General features: G+C 40.2%; 1 protein-coding gene across 1 annotated transcript in view; it reads right to left on the bottom strand.

Moving 5' to 3' along the window:
- Window positions 1-19,855, bottom strand: part of GNAI3 (G protein subunit alpha i3) — a 31,487-nt gene extending 11,632 nt beyond the window's left edge. The window contains exons 1-5 of the mRNA XM_089514849.1: window positions 19,539-19,855; window positions 4,947-4,989; window positions 4,147-4,288; window positions 2,870-3,027; window positions 468-596 (exon numbers count right to left, since the gene is read on the bottom strand). Of these exons, the coding sequence (XP_089370975.1) occupies window positions 468-596; window positions 2,870-3,027; window positions 4,147-4,288; window positions 4,947-4,989; window positions 19,539-19,818 (752 nt within the window). The 5' untranslated portion in view covers window positions 19,819-19,855. The remainder of the gene's footprint in view (window positions 1-467; window positions 597-2,869; window positions 3,028-4,146; window positions 4,289-4,946; window positions 4,990-19,538) is intronic.
- Window positions 19,856-25,499: the final 5,644 nt, after the last annotated feature.

The following is a 25,499-nucleotide window of genomic DNA, read 5'->3' as shown; positions in this document are numbered from 1 at the left end:
GCTGGTTAGTATTATCTCTACAGTTTTACTGAGAAAGCCATGCACAGTTTAGAGAGCCACATTAATTTCAGCTCCAACTGCAACACAGTAAAATGATGTATGGTAAACCGGAAAATCTTTTATGGTGGGCCTTTTATCTTCTAAGTTTCCAAGAAAAATTATAAAATAGTAGCCAGTATCCTTTTAGTATATGTGCTCCTATAAAGCAAGGGTTCGGTACCTGTGTCTGTGATCCCAACATAAAAGCAGCTGAAAAAACAAAACAATAAAAAAGTGAACTTACACCAGGAATCTCTAGCAAGAACAGAATATAATGACAGAGGCATATTGTATTATTTAAAGCCACAGGCAAACTAAGCTTACACCACCATGTGGAGAAGAAAAAGTGGTACATTTTATACCCCACCAAAGAAAATTGGTGTGATACTATAAGAACTGGCAGCCCTCCAGCAATCACATCTACTCACTTGAAGTACAAATCCTTGAAGGTGAAATGTGTTTCCACAATGCCTGTTGTTTTCACTCGGGTCCGCAGAACATCTTGCTGGGTTGGAATGTAGTTCTGTTGGGATATTCTGTCCAAGTCATTAAGGTAGCTAAAATGAGAAGGGGGTGAGCAAAGAAGGGACAAAAATACATTAAGAGTCGTTGCTTACATCATCTCCTGTCACTAATATTATTTCTGAACAGTGGAAACTGAGCAACAGGTATACTGCTGCATCTGTTACATTAATTCTATGTCAATATAGTGTGCAGAACAAAATATATTTGAGCAAATGACACATCTTGGATTCTTCACAAAAGACTTAACATGTGAGCTGTCTTAGATGTTTAGCTTGTAATATGAAGATGATGAATATTTATTACGGCACACAGCCAGCACAGAAAGAAAAGGAAAAACATCAGAAAAGCATAAGCAACATATAATTACAACCCTAGCCTAAAGAATATTCAAAAAGTAAATTGGGTATATTTTCAACAACAACAAAAAAACCTGATACCAGTCCAGAATGTAAATATGGGTAGATAACTATAAGCAGACCTATCTCCTGGAGTAAACAATTCAAGATCGTGGTTTCTGCTTATCCTATTATATTAAAAAGTTATTAAAATATAAAAACGTGTACAAATTCCTCTATATTAACATGATCAATCGATTTACTTGTAATATGTGAAATAAATGTTCTCCAACAAAATAAGCTGTACACACTAATTCACTGGAATTATTATGCCAGTAAATATCAGCTTGAGCCAAATAGCTTTTAATAGGACAACAGTTTTAAACAGGAGTGGGAAATCTGCTGTTCTCTTTGCAAATCCACAGGTTGTCCAATTCTCATTTACAATGTGAAGTCTCCATAGCTCAGTGATGTCTTGTTTGTTATTTTAAAGCACCATGTACTGTGATAGTCTTTATAAAAATAAACCAATAAAAAGTATTAGTAAGATGTATGTAAAAGAGATACAATTCAGAAATGATGGAGTTGCCTCCAGTAAGCAAAAGGAAGAAAGACAACACAGATATATGAGACTGGCAGGTCTGCAGGCACTAGTGTTTTGTTACGGGGTAGTTAATGGTGTACCTGCCTTCTTCATGTTGAAAAAATAAATAGTCTTGATACAGGGTGCTGCAAAGACTATGAGGCCTGTAACAGAGGACTGGCTGAAGCTAACCTCTTCTTCCCAGCACTCCCTGCTGGCACACAACTACCTGAAAACCTCCTGGAAAATCCAGTAGGTATCAGTGACCACCAATTTACAGAAAATGCTTGAGTGAGGGGCTGTCAGAAAAGAAAAAATCAGTTTCCATTAGACCCACTCTGGATGCAACACTACTTGCATATCACATGAGTGATATTTATAAATATTTTTTTTTAAATGCTGAGGGGTGGAGCATTAATATAATTAGTTAAATGACTACAGTTCTGTAGTTAATATAGACTATAGATTTATATCTTGTATTATTTTCATACTACTGGGAGTGATGTACTTGAGTCCCCACAGATACTGTTGAACTACAACTCCCCTCACACCTGCCTACTGGCCCTGGGAGCTAGGACTGATGTAATTGAGAATAAAAATTAAAAATCCAAAGGGCCACAGGGATGCAAAAGGAGCCCTTGGGAGGGATACCTCTCCTTTCATACTACTGTTCTCCAGCTGTTTTCTAATAAGCCTCATTAAGATGAGAATAAAATAATGAAAAGCCTCACAGAACCTTCAAACCCAACACATTTCTTATGGCATAGGTTTTCACAGAATTAAATCCATTCCTTCAATGCACGAATTGTATCTTCCAGAAATTGTTAGCCCAATGTTACAGTATATGGAATTCCTCACATTCATCCAAGACATAGTAAAGGTCAGTAGAATGGCGAAACGAAAGGCATCTATTCAATCAACAGGAGATGTCACTTTACCAAGAGAAAAAGAGGAGGACTACTACTCTGTTCTGCAGTGCATTTCAGTTCCAAGAGGGAGGTCTTAAAAATGCAATTAAAAGCAGGTTGCCCAGTGTCATTGAAGCCGATAGCAAGAATCAGGAATGAAAACATATCCAGCTTCTTTCTCTGACCAATAGGCTCACTTTAATCAATTAAGCATAATCCATGGAATCTTCAAAGCCAAGCCTTCATTAATTGTCCAGTTTACCAAGCTTAAGAAATTTCCCTGAAATGCCTTACGTATATCCTTACATCAAGAGCTTCCCCACGGCTGTTTGAGAAACACACTTTAGAATTGCTCATTTGCATCACAGTAACTCTGCAAAATAAACCACAGTTGTGAAAGGACAAATATGCTTTTGTGAGTAGGTAAGAGCATGAGTTCAGCTGTGACAGTTCTTATAATTTGAAAAACAATTTCTTACTAGGATGCAGAATCATTAAGTTGATATTCTCTTGATCTGCTGAAGCATGCTTGAACTCCAGGGTCTCTCCATAATCGCTTTATCACTCCTGCTAGTTCAGGCGTCATGACACCCTCTTCTGCACTTCCAGCTAGTACAAACAACTGGCGGGCATCATCCTACAGAAGAAAATAGGTTAAATACTGTTATTATATGCAACAGAATAACATACTGCTTCACTACTAGCACTAGAAGAACTGCTTTTCTGCTACAGTTTACAATGATACTGTAGATTACCTTCCACCAAACACCAGTCCATTTTTTCTTCACTGGAAATATCACCACCAGAACAATCAGTTGCAAACTGCAGAAGCCATTATCTGAGACACACTAAAAGGATTCATGTAATAGGGTGTACCAATTGCAACAACTAAGAAAAGTAAAGGATGCTGTTTTCTAGAAGTCCTGTGAGAGTATAGAAAAAGCTCTAAAGTTAACCTCAACTATGAAAGTCACTGGAATAAAAATCCCAAGCTGAAATTGGAATTTGAGGGTCTGACAAACTATTGCTATCTTTTCCTGTCAATACAAGATGGTAAGCAGAAAGTGGAAAACGCTGCCTCAGAGTGGAATGGAGTGGAGTGGAGTCTTTCTTCTTTGGAAATTTTTAAACAGAGGCTGGATGACTACCTGTTGGAAGTGCTTTGACTGCGTATGCACCCAAGGCAAGGGTTTGATTGGCCCTTGTCGTCTTTTCCAACTCTACAACATATTACACTAAGGAAACAACACAGTAAAATAACTGGAGCTACATCAGACTTCCATCAAGCTCACCCAAACACTGGATAAACTGACATTATTTATTTTAAGGAAACTGTTCCCAGAATAGCTTACCTAAGGCAAATCTGAATTCAATTTAAAGCAACATTAACAAAAATATATAGTACAAAACAAGAGAGCAGGAATTAAAGACCAGAGTAGAATGGGTTAAAAACTTAAAGTAAGGCATCGCAAGTAAAATCGGCTTCTTTCTAGTCATTACCCTCCTAACTTCTGAAAGTATGAACACAGAGAACAGTCCCAGAGGAAGATCTTAAAGTATACATTGATTCACATGGGAGTCCCTCACATCTCTTGGTAAGCTTCATTGCAACAAAGCACTGAAAGCAAAACATTATCAGCTCCTAAAGAATCATGATCAGATACATACCATTCTTATCTTGTTTTTTCAATTCTAGTTTCATAAACATCAAAATTTGTCATTATGTCTCATACTAATGAACCAACACAATACTTACAGCTCTGGCAACTTCACCAAAGTCTATCTTTAGTCGTCCCATTGCTCTTATTATTGCAATTATAGATTGAATAGTATTGCTATAGACAACCACTTTATACTGCTTGCATTCTTCCTCTGAATAGCCATCCTCATGAATGATTCTGGAGAGGAAAAAAGTCATTATTAGTTAATCAGTTTCAGAAAAGAGAAAACCCCACACAGCCATGAAACTCAATCTGTTACTGAACTGTTACTCTCTGTTAGTCTAATGTATCTCACAGGATAGCTGTAAGAATAAGACCAGGAGGAAAAAACATGCAACCGACACTCAGTTCCATGGAAGAAGGGGAGGGTAAAATTGTAATAAATAGATTTCACCTCTTCATAGCTATATAAAAATACTGTATAAATTTCTAACTGTTGTCAACAGGTTGGGACCTTATCGCCCGGTTTACTTGCTACGGCCTCTGAGTTGTGCGGTAAACTGTTCCTTAAGATTGGAGGTCCCTCCATAATTAGATAGGAATGGCCCTGGGGCTGCATTAAGAAGGGCAAACCTACAAAAAAAAAGCTGAGGATCTTCTTGCACGGGTGGAAGAACCTCATATATGGACAAGAGCATTTATGAATCCCAATCTATGAGCACAATTCATTTCTGCTCCCTGTAGGATCTTGCCAAATCTCTGTCCTGTAACAAATGTCCACATGGGAGGATGGATGATGTGAAATTGAAAAGAAGAAGCATAAAAATGCAAACATTGTGTCTGTGACCTAAGCATATTTTTCATCAGTCAAAAAGGCAAACTAATTTTTACTTACTTCATCTGCTTCACAATGGTACTTTTACCAGATTCTCCAGCACCTACAAAACAAAAACAGTGTTATTTCATGTCACATGATGCAAAGTGGGATTTCTGTGATAAAGAAAAAAAAATTTAAATGTTTTCTATACCAACACCATTTAAATGTTTATGCTTAATTGGATGAGATATAATTAAGTTGTAGACAATTCAAGTCTGAATGTAAATCCTGCCTTTTTAACTACTAATTTACATATATCTGAGCTACTTAGATACATACTAGATTATCCATCACTCATCTATTAGAATTCCTGATACACCCTGCAACAAAACATGATTATGCCCCACAGAAAGATTTAAGTGTATAGGTTTTGAGCAATCTCTTTCTCACAGTGATATGAAAGGTGATACTTTCACCTTTAAGCCATCTTTGTGACACTGGAAGTGTCATTGATACCATCGCTTCCGGCATCCCAGCCCCTCTAGAAGATGATTCATTTCTCGCCCAAATCTGCCCAAAATTTTTTACTTTATTGGTCCTGAAATGTTTTAAATTTTTCCTGTTTAATTTCATTTTAGGGATTGATTAATGATTTTATGTTTGGGGGAAGGATTGGGGCTTTAATTGTATTTTAAAATTGTATGTGATTTTATCCTTGATATTCCTGTAATCTGCTTTGATTCTTTCGAGAAAAAGCAGAATATAAATAAATACTATTATTATTAATACTATTATATCAACAACAGTAGTTGAAGAGCCTCCCCAGTCCATCCCACCCTTCATTCTGAGATTATATTACTCCCAAATACTTTGTGAATTGACTGAATAAACTGGAAGAAGTCATGGTGCAATTTCTAATTTTTCCCTTCCATCTCTCTTGTAGTCTTTCATCATTCTCCAACTTCATTTATAACTGGCTCTCACTAACCCTTTCCACAAAAGATAATAAACAGCAACAAAAGATAAAGAGGCACTGTTGAAAGAAAAAAACAAAACAAAATGGATTTCCATGTGGGAAAGAGAAGGGAAAGCTCCCAGCCTTTTCAATGGTGGTTTTGAAGACAAATGTTTTCTGGGTTGAGCATGTAGAGAACTGGAAGCAACATTTAATTCTCAGAAAGATAACCGAAGGAAATACAGACTTGCCAAAACAATGTAACCTCTTCTGGCAGCCCTGTTCCTTAATTCTGTGGAAGGGGCAGAATGCCTCTTGCTGGATGAAAAGGAAAACACCCTCTATGTGTGTTCAGAGGCACTATGAGTATTTTCTTGTTGGCAACTAGAAACAACTGTTGACTACTAAGCTTAGCCACTATAGACCTATCTATAGATCTGAATGATTTTATCTTCAAAATACTTTGTGAATAAAACAAAATGGACTTCTGAGGTTTCTTCTATAATCATCCTATGGAGAAAGCCCAAAATGAGAAAATGAAGAACAATGTCACCAGTACTGGACTACCAGAACTTATCAACCAACTTGGTAAAGTAAACTTCCTACATTTACATGCCTGTAAGATGTTCCATGAGAGCTTTAAGATTACTTTTAAAACCACACAAAAAACCCATATACACATGCTAAATATTATCCAACTGGTGCCATTTTGCTGACTGATTCCTCTTAAATCTATCAGAATGGGAACCCAGGCAAATCTTAGGGACCTCTTCTCCTCCTTGCATCACTTACCATGTTATTGCAAAGTGCCCCACAATCAGCAAAGTAGTTTTGGGCTGCAGGAGGAAGGGGGGAAATAAATGAAAATGGTTTCACTCCCTGTTCTGTTGACCAAAGCTTCTGCTGGATCAAAGAGACTTCTGTCAGTAAAAAGAAACTAAATGGCTACAACCCAAAGATTTTCAGATTTTAAACTAGATACCATTCCCATCCTGGAGAGAAGTGACTAGCAAGTTACCACAGGGTTCTGTCCTGGCCCCAGTACTATTCAACATCTTTGTCTTAGATGAAAGAATAGGGGCATGCTTATCAAATTTGCAGATGACGCCAAATTAATAGGAATAGCTAATACCCCAGAGGACAGGATCAAAATTCTAAATGACCTTAATAGCTTAGAAAGCTGAGCCAAAGCTAACAAAATGAATTTAAACACAGAGAAATGTAAGTTACTGCACTTAGGGCAAAAAATGAAATGCAAAGATATAGGAGGGGGGACACCTGGCTTAACCAAACTACATGTGATAGGGATCTAGGAGTCCTAGTAGACCACAAGTTAAACATGAGTCAACAGTGTGATGTGGCAGCTAACATCAATAGAAGTATAGTGTCTAGATCAAGGGAAGTAATGATGGCACTCTGTTCTGCCTTGGTCAGGCCTCACTTAGAATACTATGTCCTGTTCTGGGCACCACAATTCAAAAAGAATGTTGAGAAAATGGAGCGTGTCCAAAGGAAGGTGCCCAAAATGGTGAAGGAACTATGCCTTATGAGGAGAGACTTAGGGAGCTGGTTATGCTTAACCTGGAGAAGAGATGGTTAAGAGGTGATATAATAGCCTTGTTTAATTATTTGAAAGGATGTCACGTTGAGGATGGAGCAAGTTTGTTTCCTGCTGCTCCAGAGAATAGTGTACAGAACAATGGGTGCAAGCTACAGGAAAAGAGATTCCATCTTAACATTAGGAGGAGCTTCCTGACAGTAAGAGCTGTTCAACAGTGAAACACACTCCCTTGGAGTGTAGTGGAGTCTCCTTTGAAGGTCTTTAAACAGAGGCTGGATGGCCATCTGTTGGGGGTGCTTTGAATTCTTGCATGGTAGAGGGTTGGACTGAATGGCCTTTGTGGTTTCTTCCAACTCTATGATTCCATCATTTCTGCATAGCTACAATTAAAACCTCAAAATGGTTATTCTTAAAGTCTGTGCTTATGATATGTTGTTTTACAGAATGATTCAAGAGCTCCCAGTAAAATAAGACTTCCCAGTACTCCACATCATGAATACATGGTGAAGAGAAAGAAAGGTAAAATCTTCCCCTATCTTTAATATCTCTGCTATTCTTCCACAAACCTGTGTAAGTTTGGAAGCTAGGTAAAATTATGTTTTTAAGTATCTAAGTGTAAATGTAATACACATACACAGCATTAAAATTAGAGCCACCTCTGTACTTCATAGGACACATGTTAAGTATTCATACAGGTATATCTCAATTAATGAAGGAGATTTGTGTTCAAGAGTATTGTTTCTTTAACAGAAAGAGACAGAAAAAACATGGAAAGAATCGAAACAGATTCCTACACCAAAGAAGAGCAGTAAAACCCGATTCCCCCACCTTAACAAAATATTTACTACCATAATCATCTCAGTTAAAAGTGCGGACTTTATTAGATATTATAGAGTTTGGCCTGTTACAGACTGCCAAAATAAAGCTGCTTCGGGTCTCTTTGGAGTTATGCTGTTTAAATGATGCATGCATTCTAAGAGGCCGGAAGCTGCACCAAAGCTGCACTCCAGTGCTTAGGAATGGAGTGTGGCTTTGGCGCGACCTCTGGACTCTTAGGACCCATGCATCATTTAAATAACATACCTCCAAAGAGACCCAAAGCAGCTTTATTTTGGCAGTCTGTAACAGGCCTTTATTTCATTTTGGATTGTTTATTTCATTTTGGGTAGCTGTATTTTAAGACTTCTACAAGGCCATGTAATGTTTTTCAGATTTCTAGGAAACTGGAATGTTTTCCATCCATCTCACTAACTTTAGGCCAGAAGCAACCCCAATATTCACCACTACTTTCCTGCAAAGTAAAGTCAGTGGGAGGGCGAAATCAAAAGAAAGAAAAGATGCTTAAAACACTTTTCTCACCCACCAATCTCCTGCAGGTTTCCAGACCCATATTTTCCTCCCATGGATCTGGGGTCCAAAACACACTGCAGAAATAATCCAGTTTGAGACCGCTTTCAATGCTTAAGCTCAATGCTAGGGAATTCTGGGAACTGTAGTTTTGTGAGACATTTAGCCTTCTTGGTTAGAGAGCTCTGGTGCCACAATAAACTACAATTCTCAGGATTCCATAGCACTGAGCCAGGGCTGTTAAAACAGTCTCAAACCAGATTATTTTGGCAGTGTGCTTTGGACCTGGAAACAAACCAGAAGGGCGGGTGGGGGAACTTGCAAGGGAAAGCTAACAGACAGGATTAAGTACTTTATTCACTACTGGTTGGTTTTCTGCTCCATTCCCTCCTAATGCTGCGTTAGAGAGAAGACATCACACTTCAGATTTTATTACACAAGATGGGTTCTTAATATGCAATTGCAATATGCAGCTCCTTATGTTCCACTTCAAAACTCAGGAGAAATAAAAATGGTACTTAGGGGCTGTAGATACAGGCAGTAAGCACCAGCTGGGGGGGCAGTGTGGAGGCATAGTGTTTGGACAGACACATGCCCTGATGCCTTCCCCAAGCCAGCGTCATGCCGCCCACCACGGTAGGCAGTACAGTATTACAGCACTCTTTTGGCGTGGCATTCACACACCGCATGCCCAAAGGAGTATGGAAAATTGCCGCCACGGAGACAAGGGTGCCCTTTTCCAGGCCAAAAGGAAGCGGCATTTTGCTGCTTTATTTTGCACAGAAAAACGTCAGACTGGGGCCGTGGCATGCATCTGCCTTGGCCCTGATTCGACGCTCAAAGGGCCAGTGGCAAGCTGCTTTTTCATGGCAGGCTGTTTCGCCCCTCAATCTATCCTGGATAGGAAGAAGCATTACCTAATAGAAAGACTAATTAGATTGCCAACAAAAGTAGAAATAGGCAGGCATTAAGCTACTAGCTACTAAATCTTGTAAGAAAGCTTTAGCATTGTACTGAAAGAAAATACAGTAGGCCGTCTACATTTGCTGGGGTAGGGGAGCAGGACTCCATGAAAGTGGAAAAAATGAAATATAGACGGCCAACCATACTACTACTCAGGGCCACAGAACCAGATTAATAGGTACACTATGGATACACTTCATCTACTTGTAATGAAGCTATAATGTGCAATGTTGCATTGCTTTTACCAAATGTGCATGCTGCAGGAAGTCCTGATTAGGAGAAGAAAGGAAAATGCAGATTCAAATGGCCATGGTTCCTATTACATGCAATTTTTAAAAAGGCACCTTTGTCTTACATGTCACAGGGCTACACTTTGCATTTCTGCTATTTTTATAATACATGCAGTAGCTTGAAAATTCAGATAAAATCCTTAGATTTAGATACACTTCTTTCCACTGAACTCAGTGGGAGTAAGCATACTTACAATACTCTGGCTTTACTGATCTATAAAGTGCAAGGTCCTTTCAAATTACACAGCTAAGTAATATATACCAGAAGTTAAATGTCTCAGGTAAACCAATGCAAGCATTTCTGTACATTTAGCCACCTGCTATAATAGGAAAATTACAGAAGACTGTGCGCCAGCTAAACTGAGTGGCCCTTTATAAAAGTGTGTTTTTTGTTGATTTTTTGCCTGGAGGCACTGCAATAAGGGAACAACAAAAGCGTTGTCTGGAGCAGAAATGAGCAAAGACAGGGAAAGAATAAGACAAAAGTAGAATCTCTTCTATCTTATAAATTCCCTGTCTTCTTAAAATCAGAAAATTGACCTGCTACTAAGCAAATGATTTGATACTGAAGTCAGGCTTCAAAGTGCTGGAAATCTGTTTAGAATGCTACCAACTACAAGATCATGTATTTCAAGTCTCTAATTTTTAAGGTGTTTCAGTTACTTGTTGGCTGTTGATAAATGCCAAATCATTTCTTCACACCTAGGTTTAACATTAATTTCATGCCTGCCTAACTACTGTTATCATGAGATCAACCAGAGTATTGTTTGTGGGGGAAATAAGTGACCTTTTGTATGAACAGAAAGAAAGGGAAATTATGATCACACATTCAATAGTTTACGTAACTGCTTTCAGAACAACCAACACAGGGAAGCAGACCTCAGTAAGCAAAAACAGAAGAACATACTTTCCTACCATTTCTGAGGAGCTTTGTCCGAATTCCACAATCACACTATACAGTACAGCTGATATCAAGGAACAAGCACAGCTACCAGTATCATAACAGGGGCGGGGGGAGACCTTCCTATCTGAATATGTTATAGCCCCTTTCATTAAAAAATCACAAAGTTGTTTTCAATAAAAGCAGATCCATGAAAGAGAACTGTTAATGAAAACAATAAAGTGATACAGTCAACACTAACAGTTAGGGAAATAACACAGAAAATTACAACAGATTCTACACCCCAAGACTTCAAAATATGGAACAAAGAAAATTATGATAACTGATGTTGATACCAGATAATGATAAATATATACTAAGAAAAATATGGATTGTGACTCCAAAAGTTAAAAAAAAACACCCAGGAACTTTCTTTACTAAACAGAGTTATTTATGCAGTTCAAATAAAATAAACATTGGCATCAAGCTTCTAAACTTGATACTGGTCAAAAGCATGGAATCAAGTAACACTAGCTGCTCACCTTGCTCATACTTTCTCCACTAAGCATTCAGCTATATGTTCATGGCAACAACACTATTAGGATACCCTATACAGGTATTCTTTAGCTAATGAAGAAGATGTATTCCTTGGCATTACAATTTTATTTAAAAACAAAACAAACACACCTTGGTACCTGAGGTAGAAATAACACGGAAAGAATAAGAATATGTTTCTGCAGTTCAATATGCACTATCAGAATTAAATCAAGCTTTACTGAACTCAGTAAAACTTGCTTCTGAGTAAACATAGGAAAATTTGCCAGCCTACCAAGTTCTCTCTTTTCCAAACAGCCAAAACTATTCAACTTGGTCTGCAGGCTTAGACCAAAGGCCAACCCAGTCAAACATCCTGTTTCCCCACAATCCCCTACCAAATGCCTATGGAAAGCTTATGTCATAAACATGCCCCTTATCCACCTTCTTTTAAAATAAAGAGACCCCAAACTGCAACTTTTCTTTCTAGAAAAGCTGCTCCAGATTCCCTAATCATCTTGGTTGCCTTTTCTGTACTTTTCCCTGTTTTTACAATTATGTTTTTGAAAAACAACAACTAGAATTGAATGTATTATTTCATGTGTTGTCTCATCACAGAAGGCAGTACCATTTTGGTCATTTTATTTTAACTCTGCTTCCTAATGACCCCCAAAACAGAACCTGCCCTTTCAATTTCTGCATGCGGGATCAACGTTGTCACTGAGTGATCCACCACAACCCCCAACTAATTTTCCTGGTCAGTTTGTGTTCAGACTGCAACAGTGTGCACGTGTGAAGTCAATGTTTATTAATTGTTTGTGCCTACTTCCAATCATTGGAGGTGAAGTTCCATTTATTTTATACATACTGGCCAGAATCCTGTATGGGAGTTATGTCTTTGTAAACAGACTTAGGTGTGTGGGAATTAGAATTGCAAATAAGCACAAAACCCGTATCCAGTAGAGGGCTGCTGTTACATAACTACATTATAGATCTGGCAAAGGGACTGATAAGCAAAATGCACATTGGGCACTTGTGCTGGTGTCCTGTTATGCCTCTTTGCAATTCACTAACAGGATTTCTTAGCACCTCTGACATAGTTAAATGCACACACATTTAGGTTAAGTGAAAGGTCATATGGGATTCTGGCAAACAGCTGCAAACACTCTCTAATTTATTCATGATTAGAACCACAGATTGAAATAACCATTGCCATTGCAATATCCTGGTTTAGATTAATGTAATGTTTCATATGCCTTTGAAAATGGTTCAGAAAGCATTTGCGTACAGAAACCCATAGGGTAAATTTGGGCAAATCACACTTTCTCAGCCAATGGCAAATCTGCTCCTTCCCATACACTCCGATCCTCCGGGAAAAACCTCTTACAATCTAGAAAGACCAGACTGGCGGTGACCTCCCAAAGGTCCTTCTCTGTCACTGCTCCAAAAACTTGAAATGACCTGCCGGAAGAGATTCGCCAATTATCCTCACTTGAGACTTTTAAAAAGGCGACAAAAACCTTTCTCTTCCGGCAGGCCTTCCCTGATTGATAATGTCCAGAACCACTTGGATCCCCCTCTTTTTATTATTTTTCTTATTTGTGGCTTGTTTTTTTTTAATTTTGATGTATTGTTATGTACTTTTTAACCATCTTTTACTGTTTAATTTTATAGTTGGGAGGGAGGGTTGGGTCGGGGTCTTGTGGGGCTTGTTTTTATTGTTGTATACTGTATTAACTCTGCTGTTACCTGCCTCGATCCTCAAAGCGGAAGAGGCAGGATATAAATAATAATAATAATAATAATAATAATCTGAAGAAACCCGCCAAAATAACCCATGATACATGAGTGGCTTAGGGTCACCAAAACTCAAGAATGACTTGCAGGCACACAACAACAAACTAAGGTGGGCTGAGCCTTACACACATAATACAGCACTACTTTTAGTGTTTCAGCTGGCTTTTTTTAATTTTTAAAACATTCCCTGTAGACCATGGCATCTGAAATACTGTCATTTCCATATGTAATACAGACCACGATTGAAAATTCTCAGCAGACGACCTTTGTAAGAACACTTACAAACAAAATAAACATTTAAATTGAATAATATTAACAGCATTTGTCTGGGATAATGCTGTATGGTGAAACTTATGCAATACAACCATGGACAAGTTTGGACTGTTATGATTGTGTTGCTTTCATAACACAAAGGAACAGGAATTTGCATAAACACACACCTTACATCAAGATCAGCCACAAAATTAAGTAGGTCAATACAGACTAGCTCCCTAAAACTAAGAGTGCACCACACCTTCAGATGAAATTATAATTTTAAAATGCTAAGTCCTCTGTCTTTGGAGTCAGCTATCAAGTAATTCATTGCCTATCCTACTGACATAGTGGTTCCCAACCTTCCTAATGCCGTGACCCTTTAATACAGTTCCTCATGTTGTGGTGACCCAAACCCATGAAATTATTTTTGTTGCTACTTCATAACTGTAATTAAATAGGTGTTTTCCAATGGTCTTAGGCGACCCCCATGAAAGGGTCATTCGACCCCCAAAGGGGTCCTGACCCACAGGTTGGGAACCACTGTACTAACAGAAGATTATTCTTAAAACCAAATATGTTATTGTAAGAAATTTTAACCGATACTAGGATTTCTTTCTTTTCTAGTCAAGTACATTGCAATTAAGCCACACCTTTCCCTTCAGCAGTTTCCCTCTTTTAATACTCTTTATATGTACATTATAGAAAGCTTTCTACAACATCTAAAACACAAAACATTTTATGTTCTATTAATTTGGAATTTTGCATTCTTACTAAAATTAGTAAGCATAAAGACATAAACCTGACATGAGTACTAGTATCACCAGACACTGGGAATATTCAGTGCTAAATTCCAAGTTTTCAAAAAACAAAAGAAAGAACTGAAACGTATAGAAAGCAAAAAGTCTTTTCTCAAGAAACAATTACACAAACATTTGTCATCCCCAAAGGCCAACATTTACAGCTTCTCTTAAGAAAGGTTTGATCCATGAAGACACCATGATTCTCCAAACTGAGAAAGTTCAAGCATGTTATTACTTGTCACATCTGCTCACTGGATCAGACAACAAGTTCATTTATTCTCTGATTCTGATTCCAGTAGTGCCCACCATTCCCTTAATTAACTTTCAACTAGACAAACTAGTGAGAGCCAACTTCTGATCCTCATCATCTGGTTAATTTTTTTTACTGTATGTAAGCAGGAAGGCCCCAGTTTTAGCCATCATGGCTAATAAATGTTAAGATTGATCCAGATGAAGCCAATCATGCTTTAGTCCCCATCAATCATGACTAACTCCATAATTACCTTCATCTGGATCCCTGTGATATTTGTTCATAGATTTGTAAAACCACCAAGACAATAGTGTAGAAGGGGAAAAAATCCACAGTATTGATTTCCTCCCTGCCCGCTCCCCCATGCCTCGACTAAAATTAAAAAGCAGAAAACATAAAGGACTCATATTTTAACTGATAACTCTTTTATTCTCTTACTGGGCCTTCTTTTCTTCATCCCCATTAATTCCAACAAAAAGGAAATTACACCAGCTCTAGGGCTGAAAAGTTGTTGCTGCTGGTCTGGGGGTACTTTGGGTTCTACAGACCAAGTGTGGACAACTGCAATGATTCCAGAGATCACTGTCTCAGCTAGAACTTGCTGTGGGCTACCTCATGCTGCACCACCAGACCTTGGGGAGGGCAGGCCTATATAAAGGCTACTGACTGTTCACATAATACTGCAGATCTAATCTTTCCCTAATCCAGTTATGCATGTCTCCTTTTTGCCTTCTCTGAAGCAGAAGTATCAATGTCATAAGAGGGAAAGGCTGCAACATCTTGGGAGGCTATCAATGAAAACCTCTTCCTTTCCATAGACAACAGCCTATGCGATGGTCACCTGATCTCTTTTTTGTTCTCTGCAAGGTACACAAGTGCAGCTTAAATTAGTGGTCACTGCCACACAGTGTAATGAATTTCTTACATTAATTACGCAGGTATTGCAGTGTTAGACTGTAGAATCAGTATGTAGAGAGATCTTGTAACATCTTTGAGACTAAAGGAAGTAGACTGAAGTCTACAAAAGCTCATTTTACCAACTTCTTTCCTTCAATTAATTACATAAAGAGTGAAGTAGTGTTTCATTCCCTTGTCTTGAATCTATCAACAAATATTTTCACTGAATGAGTCCAAATACAAGTTGGGTCTCCCTTATCTGAAATGCTTGTTTTGGATTTCAGATTTTTTTTGGAATTTTGAACATTTGCATATAAATAATGAGGTATCTTGGAGATGGGACTCAGATCTAAATACAAAATATATTTATGTTTATGTATATACCTTATGAACATAGCATGAAGGTAATTTTATACATATTTTAAACAATTTTGTGCATGAACCAAAATCTGTGTACACTGAACCATCAGAAAGCAAACTTGTCACTATCCCAGCTACTCATGTGGACAATTCAGGAGTTTGGACTATTTCGGATTTCTGAATAAGGGAGACTCAACCAGAATTGGTGGTTTGAAATTATTTTAACATGCCACTATTTCATATGAAATACTTCTTTTCCTACAAAAGAAGTTTTTTTTCTCAGTAATCACTTTTTTTTGGTTTTTGTTTTTTCCAGCATTTTTAGCACAATATACTAAGTGTGAATGCAAATGATTTAAAATATATATTTCCTAATGCAGAACTATCAGTGTGCTTCAACCACAAAAAACTTTCTTCCCTCAGCATTATTTATGTTTCTTTGAATCAGCATGTACAACTTTGAAATTCAATGAATGATTTATCACTGAAATGAAGCACTGGAACAATGTCAAATACAGACCAGCACTGTAATGTAAGAAGATATGTTACATGTCATTTAAAAGTAGAGGGAGAACATGGCACAATAAAATAATGCAATACATAAAACTTACAAAGCAAATTTGGAGAACTTCTGAAGCTCTTTAAAGACTGCAAATTATACAGTGCGCCATGTGTGGATGCATTTTACGCAGCTTCCAGTTTACACGGAAGTTGCTTGGGGAGAACAACAATTTCCTATGGGGCTTGAGCATAGGTGGATTTTCCCTTACGCAGAGGAATCCGGAATGGATCCCCCACGTAAGGAGAGGGCCCACTGTACTACATTAGACCCTTGTTATATGCTGGGGTTTGGTTCCAAGATCCCCCATGGATAACAAAATCCATGCTCAAGTCCCATTAAATATAATGAAATAGCAAAACGGTGCCCCATATATAAAATGGAAAATCAAGGTTTGCTATTTGGAATTTATTTCTTTTTGAAATATTTTCAAACAATGGATGCTCAAATCCGTGAATAAAACATCCATGGATGATCGGCTGGGCAAGAAATGTGGGCCATAATATTTATTTGAAATGGTGGGAAGATATTTCTATTAAGGGTTTGAAATGTACATGTCCTTATGATTTTAAATAATGTTTTTCTACAAAACGATGTACAAATGGTACTTAACCCCAGAAAATTGTCTAAAGTTTTACAAAGGGGTTTAAATTTAAAGTTAAACCCCCCCTAAGATTAGGATCATCTGGTCATAGTAACTTTTCCATTTGATGATTCATTCTAAAACCTTGGCTTCTTGCACCTTTATATATCACAGTGCTTCCAATGTACTGCAAGGGAAGGGGAGAGTTCAGATAAAGACTTCCTGTCTGACATCTTTTGCAGCAAAGGCTAGAAAAAGGAAGTATGCTTGCCAGATGTCACTATTATCTGGCAAATTCATCATCTCTGAAAACGACCCTAGTTGCATCCCCACCTAAGAGGAAAACCCAGAGACTATCTTTATTTTCTCCCTTTCTCACCTCAGTAGTTGCCTGTGTGGGACTGACTACAAACTACTGTGCCACCTGCACTGAAACATGCATGCTCCCTTCTGCTGGCAAAGGTGCCAAGGGTTGTATATGATTTGAGGAAAAACAGGAGCAAGCAATTGCAGCAAATCCAGAGGCAGATTTTCTTCTCCAGGGCCTCACAAAATGTAGCTGAGATCTCATTTTATTTATAGCTCCCAGCATATAAATAAAAGTCCAAAAACCAAAACAAAACCCACAGAAATAATCCAGTTTGTGACCGCTTTAACTGTCCTGGCTCAGTGCCAGGGAATCCTGGGAACTGTAGTTTATTGTGGCACCAGAACTCTGACAGAGAAGGCTAAATGTCTCACAAAACTACAGTTCCCAGGATTCCCTAGCACTGACTCAGGACAATTAAAGTTGTGTCAAAGTTGATTATTCTCTCCAGTGTGTTTTGGACCAAAGTAAATAAATAAATAAATACCCGAGAAACCTAACAAATATTTTAATGGTAAACTGGATATAAAATTCAACACTTTGGCAAGAAAAGGGTGGCTTCATGGGTCTGTAAAGGTCAATGGCTGCAAAACCATCCCCAGGATCTGCATGTTATCTCAGGGGTACCCTTTGCCCACCCCTGGGGTAAGAGGCAGAACTGACTTGTCTGCCCACCTTCCTGACTCTTTCATCTTGATCTCCAATGCTGACGTTTTTTTAGACCAGCAAAAAGGGGACAAAAACGAGGACCCTTTAAGTTAGCCTAATAAAAAAGTTATCCTAATATGGATTTCCTCCCAATGGCCAACTTCTCGTTTTCATCCTGGTTTGTCCAGTTGCAGGAGGAGGAGCTAGAAGGTGGCAGCAGCACACACAGTATGTTGTAAACACCCTTCAGTTTGTTCTTCTCCTTTTAAAAAAGTACATACGTCGGACACCAAGCGTAGTTGGAAATGGGTGGATGCTTTGAAGGAGCTTTGAAACATGAATGTTAAGCTCTTCAGCCTATGTATCTAACAAACAAATACCCATTTAGTAAAGAAACAGTAATGTTTGGGGGAAAGGCTAACTTCTTGTAAAAGAGAGTGGCTCACTTGAGAGTGCCACAGCCTACAGACCACCATATTTCAAACATCAACCCAGACCTACTTGGTAGCAAGATAATTTGCTCTCCGTGTCTTCACTCTTTTTATTTGTTAGTGGAAAAGGTGGCTCTTTATTTCATAAAGCCTGCCTTGCCAAGATTTTGAAGGCTCCACAGCCTTTGCCAATCAGAGGATGGCTTCAGGCAAAGCCACTGGGGTTGCAAGGCATCCCTTATTATAAGGCATGGCCCCTATTTACAGGTTGGGAAGCTTTTCCTTTTAAACTTAAACAGACCAAACCAGATGCTCCCCTCAAATCCCCTATTTTGGGCTGTGGGCCCTTTGGAAAGACAGAAACTGTGCCATCATTCATGAGTGTGGATAAGGCGATTCCACGGATAAATACATGGCTAGGGCTGCACCCACACTGCAGAAATAATTCAGTTTGACACTGCTTCAACTTCCATGGCTCAATGCTATGGAATCCAGAGGTTCACCCTTCTCTATCAGGGAGCTCTGGTGCCACAACAAACTAGTTCCCAGGATTCCATGGCAGTGGGCCATGGCAATTAAAGTGGCGTCAACCTGGATTATTTCTGCAATGCAGACGCAGCCCAGGCTAACAGAAGTCCATACTTTTGCTTGGCATTTAAGCCCAGGATGATAAGGGTCCTCCTTTTCCAGGACACTCCTTCTGTCCAGGAGGAATGCCAAAATGTCCTCCATTTGGAGCAGCATGAATTTACATTGATATAGAAGGGTGACCAGAGTTGGGCCTCCTTTTCCAGCTCCTACATTTCATCCCCTTCTGTCCGGGAGGGAGTCCAAACTGTCCTCCATTTGGAGCAAGACTCAGGAGCATAAATGTAGGAATGTTTTTGAAAGGCCTTTACTTGTGGCCCTGTCCTCCATTCCCTCCCTCCCTTCAGCCACGTCTGCTGCCTCCTTTGCCTTCGTTGCACACCATAGTCAGCCGTGTGTGGCTGTTCTTTGAGATTCTGAGAGCCCTCCTGGACGGAGGGCTGAAGGGGAGAGGCCCCTCTCGGGGGAATGCAAAGGGGCCCCTGCAGCCAGGGCGGGTGGGCAGCTTCTTCGCGTGGGCCCCGCCAAGGCCCCGAAGGCCTCCGCAGGGCCTGGCCCGGCCCCACCCTCCTCCTCCTCCTCCTCGTCGTCGTCGTCGTTCTCACCCAGCAGGAGCAGCTTGACCTCCTTGGCCGCCTTCTCGCCGTCCTCGCGGAGGTTGCGGTCGATCATGCGGCTCCGCTCGGCCGCCGCCTTGTCCTCGGCGCTCAGGGTGCAGCCCATGGCGGAGGCGGCCCTGGCTCTCTGGCTTCCTCCCTCGACGGCCGCAGAGGAACAAGCTGGGAGTCGACGGAGAAGAAGGGAGGCGCCACCGGAAGTAGCCCTCCTCCCGCTTCCGCTTCTGCCCAGCGCCCAAGCGGCGACGAGGGACGCCAAGAAGTGCATCTTGGGAAATGTAGTCCCAAATGGACGCCTCAGGCGACGGTTGGAAACCGTTGGGGGCGAGAGGGCGGGGCTCTGCCGTGACGTCATCGTTCGCCTTCCCTCCCATCAGTCCCCGCGGCTTCAGGGCTGGGCGGCGCTCTTTGTCCTTTCACGAAGACAGAAGCCCATCAGCAGCCAAAGGAAAGGCACAGTGTCCTTGTTGCAAGCTTCTGAAGCTCCAAGGCTTCTTCATCAGGCGAAGTGTCCCAAAGGAAACAAGAGAAGAGCAAAAGCGGGAATAAATGGAAGTCTCACTTATTAAAACACAATTGGAGGCCAGAGGAGCCTAGACTTAGCAGGGACCGTCAGGCAGTGCTCTTACCCCGCTATTTCAGCTGTAGCCTATAGGCTGGGAGTATTTGATCTGTAGCCATTAGTATCCTATAAGGCAGAGATCTGCTAGCATCCCAGAACTGAAGGCATGCCTATTACAGCCAGGCAGTGCTCTTACTGCACATTTCAAAGCTGCTGTGGAGAGTGGCGTCCCTTGGTGTCTATGCATTACGTCTGCCATGCTGTCGGGGCAAATCTGGAAGCGTGTCGCGGCAGAGAGACACAGAGACAGGAATGGGGGTGCAAAGCTTCTTCGCTGGCCAGGTCTTGGCCAGCCCTTTTTATTCACATCAGGGTTACATTAGGTTTACATTATCTCATAGTACATCAGAAGGCAATTTGCAAAGTCAGTGACCAATGTGTATTTAGGAAAATTCCAATTAGCAAAGGGAGCAGGATGTGTACACTGTCTCAGCCGAATCAACATGGGCTTATCCAATTATGGATAAAGCATTGTCAACCAGAAGGTGAGTCATAATCCTATGGTCTGCCAGTAGGGTGATCACACCTCAATCTTGGTAAACATTGCTATCCTGGGAGGGGGCGCATCCCCTGGGTCTCCCAGGGAATGCCACAGAAGCGCAGGCCCTCTACGCAATAATTCTGTTAGCCATGGCCTCCGAATGACAGTCCCAACATTTTGGAGGACATGTTGGACTATATATATTTTTAAATTGCCCCGATGTTTTCATCTTTACCAGAAACAGGTCTTTTGCAAAGTTAATGGGCCTTAGTCATTCAACATCAAACTACCTCAAAAGACAACTAGAATAGCTCATCACCATAGCTCTTGGAAAGCCCAGCAGCTACTGTGAGGACTACAGCTTAATTCATAGGGGAGGGGGATAGGAGATGAGGTCCTAATATCTTGGACGCTTGATCCTGGGAATCCTGGCTCCATGATACCATTGGGCATGCATAAACACCAGTGTATTACTCTTCATATCACCAGTAATATATTTTACACACAGTGTTATTGATCATGATGAAGACACCTGGTGTCTGCTACAATATTACCAGTAATACATTGTATGCGCAGTGTTATTCGTCACAATGAAGATAGAGACCGCAGAGAATTACAGTGCACCCTTCTTTTACGTGGGGGGTCTGTTCCAGACCCCCCCCTCCGCGTAAAAGCAATGTTGCGTATGCTTGAGCCCCATTACAAGTAATGGGGCTAATGCTTGTGGGGGCATGGTGGCGCAGCAGGGCACATGCACAATGGGCGCACATGCCATAGTTCCTTCCGGTGCATGGTGCCACTTCTTCCAGCACTGCTTCCAGCATATGATGCGGGATATGATAAATATCCCAAATTTAATAGGTCTTTCACAATAGAGTTGTAATGGTACAGCATTACTAATGAGTGACCCCACTGAGCTCAGTTATTAGTTTTACCTATTCCAAGAGAGATACATGAAAGACTGTTTCTTAGGTGGTTGAATACTTTGATACACACAATATTCACACAGCTGGTAGACAGAAATGAACAATTTTGGTTCCTGCACCTCTGATAAATAAATTTATATTGTGACCCAAACCAAGTTATTTTAGCACATGTGGCAGTAAATTTCACAGAAGCCTCTCCCCATCCCTAGCTTTAAAAATATGACAGTAGCCCATTAAATAGCCAACCATTTTTTTTCAGGTCAGCCCAAAACTGTTGCCTGGGACAGTTGTCTAATTGTGTCAAATGGCAGAACCAGACTTACATACCCTGCTGCATAATATTAGTGCAGCCATTGTGCGGGTAGATCTTAGCTCTAAGACCAAACTAAAGACCAGCAGTTGGTGGTGATCCCTTTTATGCCGCGAATGGTTGCTGCAGCCCCAATCCATAAAGGAAAGGGGTAGCAGACCACCATCCCTTAAAGGCCATCTATACAGCCCCCTTTCAAGCTCTGTTTGTGTCTGAGGAAGAAGTCTGCTGCCTCTTTGCCCAATCACAGGGAGCTTAAGTGGGAACAAACAAGGAGATTGTGCGCAGCCAGGTAGCAGCCTATTCCTCTTAAGGGAAGTCTGCTTTTCTGTTGAAAGCTGTAGCTCACTTTAGTGCAAAAGAATATTGCATAAGTATATTGCATTAAAGTTTATCCACCCTCAAACACTGGGTTGTTTTTTTAGCACTTATTAACAATCCTCTGGGACAACTCAGTATAAAACATGATGTTTTCACCCAATTGGATAGGCGTCCAGTTTTTAAACAGAAAAAACAAATAACAACTCAGGATGTGCCGATTGCATGTTTCAGGAACAGCCCCTAAAAAGGAAATTGTGACTGTTTCACAACCTAGTGTCCAAAACAGAGGCGTTGCGATACATGTTGCTCTGTTGCCCTCTAGTGACTTTTTCTTAATATTTCCAACATCTGAAGTCAGAAGTTATATGATATGGAAATAAATTAATCAAGGGCCAAGTGACTCCCCCTGACTGACATGAGATGTTTGATTATAGATGATTGAGCTCAGTTTTGGCCAGTTTAGGTAAGCTTTCTGTGAACCTGCCTCAGTACTTGATAAAAAGTCTATAATTTAGTACAGTGGTAGAGAAGGATGTTTCCTATAGAGACAGTGATACTTCATGAAGTATGTATATAACTTTCTGCAGGAGTTGCTAGCTCCCTGCTCCCTAAAGTCCAAAGTGAAAGTAAAAGATTTTGATGATGATGACGATGGAAGAGAGAGAGAGGAGATCCTTATGGATGAATACACACAATTGTTATCATTCTAGTGTCTCTCTGGCTTTACTTCATGAACGAAGATTCAGGAAGGACTCATCCCGCGCTTTGTACAAGCGCGTTGATGACTAAAAAGGCCAATCCAAGATAAACAAGTCCGGTTGCAGAAAGCACAGCAGAAAGTCTCCTTGGGTGATGTTTCCGGATTGTGGTTCTTTCTGTGTTGTCGTTTCTCTTTGAGACTCGTTCAGCGTGAGCTTTCAAAAACAGGCTGCAGCATCGTGGATAGTACGTCTCCATGCTTCCCAGTGTGAGGCCAGGGCGGACCATTGCTGGTGATCGATTTGGCCAAGCCTGAGATGTTGTTTCAGGGAGTCCTTGTATCTCTTCTTTGGGGCGCCCCTCTTACGCTGACCCGTGGTGAGTTCACCGTAGAATACTATTTTTGGGAGGCAATGGTCCTTCATCCTAGAAACATGTCCTGCCCAGTGCAGCTGCATCCTCAGTAGCATGGCCTCAATGCTGGTGATCCCTGCTTGCTCAAGGACAGCTACATTTGTCACATAATCAATCCAGTGTATATTTAGAATTGTGTGTAAACAGCGCTGATGGAGTCGTAGGTGTTGGCGATAGGTGACCCATGTTTCAGACCCATAAAGGAGAATAGACAGTACAATGGCTCTGTGAGTCTAATGCCACAGGTTATTTGGCTGTTTCTAACAGTGGCTCATGCATGCTTCTGGACACTACATGTCTAATCTGGATCAGAGGTTGGGAAAGTTTCTTTTCTGGACTACATATCCCATAGTCTTAAACTGGATGGTAGATTCTGAGACTTTCCATTAAAAAAAGGAACTTGCCTAAACTTCCCTAAGCCCAAATGCATCTGAGGAAGTAAACTTTAGTCTCCGAAAGTTCATGCTACCAACTTCTTTCTTTCTGTTAGTCTCAAAGGTGCTACAAGATCTCTCTACATACTGATTCTACAGACCAACATGACTGTATCTTTCAATTTTACCAAAGCTTTATTGAGGATACCTCTGATATGAATACTGTTGGGCTAATTTTCAAAATACGTACTATCTACAGTCATTACTGAAACCTTTCCCAAGTCTTTTGGCTAAAACAGAATGAGCCTAGCATTCATTAGTTTAATTTCCTGATGCTGGGAGGGAGAAAGTGAGAAACACCTTGCAAATGATCTCCCTACCACCTCCACCCACTTTATAAGTAGGTGCGCAGGTTTATAATTCCACAGGAAGAAAACAAAGGAACCATTTGAAACTGGCACCTACAGAGAAGAAACATAAACCATATCAGTTCTGTCAGAAAATATAGCATGGACTATGACTTGAGACCAGCATTCAAATCCCTGCTTGGCCACAGAAACCCACTGGATGACCTTGGGCAAGTCACACTCTCTCAGCCTCAGAGGAAGGCAAAGACAAACCCCTCTGGTATTTCCTACCCCCCCCCCAAGAAAACCCTGTGATAGGTTTGCCTTAGGGCTGCCATAAATCAGAAATGATTGAAGGCACACAAGAACAAACAGCTACACAATATGAGGTTTTCTTTGCTGTGTTGCCATCTAGAGGCTGTACTGCTGTTTTATTTTAGTACTTGAAAGACTGGCGAAAGTAAGTGTGTGTGTGTGTGTGTCTTGCTCAAGGCTGCTCACTGAATTTGTTGTGTCACAAGAGTTTCATACCCAGCAGAGGATTAAAATTAGCAGAGGCAATGTGAGCAAGGTGTAGGAAAAAGGCAAGTTTATTTCTGCAGTAACAGATGCACATTCTAGAAGTCCAGAGTGTGGCAACACAATGGTTTTCATAAAATACACCTATAAAATCCAGAATACATATCTTTTTTACAATTTGTAAACAACTGGATGAACATTAACATCTTAGATCAAATTGCATTTCCTTTGCTCACCATTCCTCAACACCTTTAAATTGTCCCGGATGTGTGTTTCTTCTAATCTGTTTATCAAAGCAACTAGCATGTGAAATTCAGACAACAGGGACTTTAATGCTTACAACAAGGAGGCTGTCACTTCAGCAATGCATCTTGAATGAATTGTACATCAAGGAGGAAGTTCCCCTTCATATCTGTATGTTAAACACAGGACAAAGACTGAGGGGTGAGGGACAAAAGGTCACATTACTTTACTCTAATTTTCCAGTTATGGAGACTTCTGGGCTTTCAGCACAAGAGGAATGTATAAACCCATGGGTGGGAGTTTATTTATTTTTATCACAGTAGCAGAGCTTCAAATTTGACTGAAGACCTCCAGTTGCTGGACCATACTGATGGTTACTTGATACATTTCTTGACAAGCTACAAGCATCCTTAGCAGAGTTGTTGAGGGGGAGAAAATTCATGAGCCCATATCAACCTGAATTTAGCTTACTTTATCTCCTACAGAATGTTAGTTATAATTATACATTTATTATAATAATTATTAGACTAAAGTGTGAAAACGAATATCTTAATATAACTAATATGATATAAGTAATTCTTGGAAACTAATACGGCAAAAATGGGAATGTCATCGTTTCCTACCTGATAGAAATTCTGAAGAGAAAGAAAATAGATTTTACGTGCCTGAGTTCCAGCAAAGTTCCTTTAAGTC

This window comes from Sceloporus occidentalis, unplaced genomic scaffold (assembly GCF_023333645.1).
Source record: "Sceloporus occidentalis isolate IW3139 unplaced genomic scaffold, rSceOcc1.0.p SCAF_3, whole genome shotgun sequence".
NCBI classification, from domain to species: Eukaryota; Metazoa; Chordata; class Lepidosauria; order Squamata; family Phrynosomatidae; genus Sceloporus; species Sceloporus occidentalis.
The sequence above is the reverse complement of the archived record's forward strand: the minus strand, read 5'-3'. Positions and strand labels throughout refer to the sequence as shown.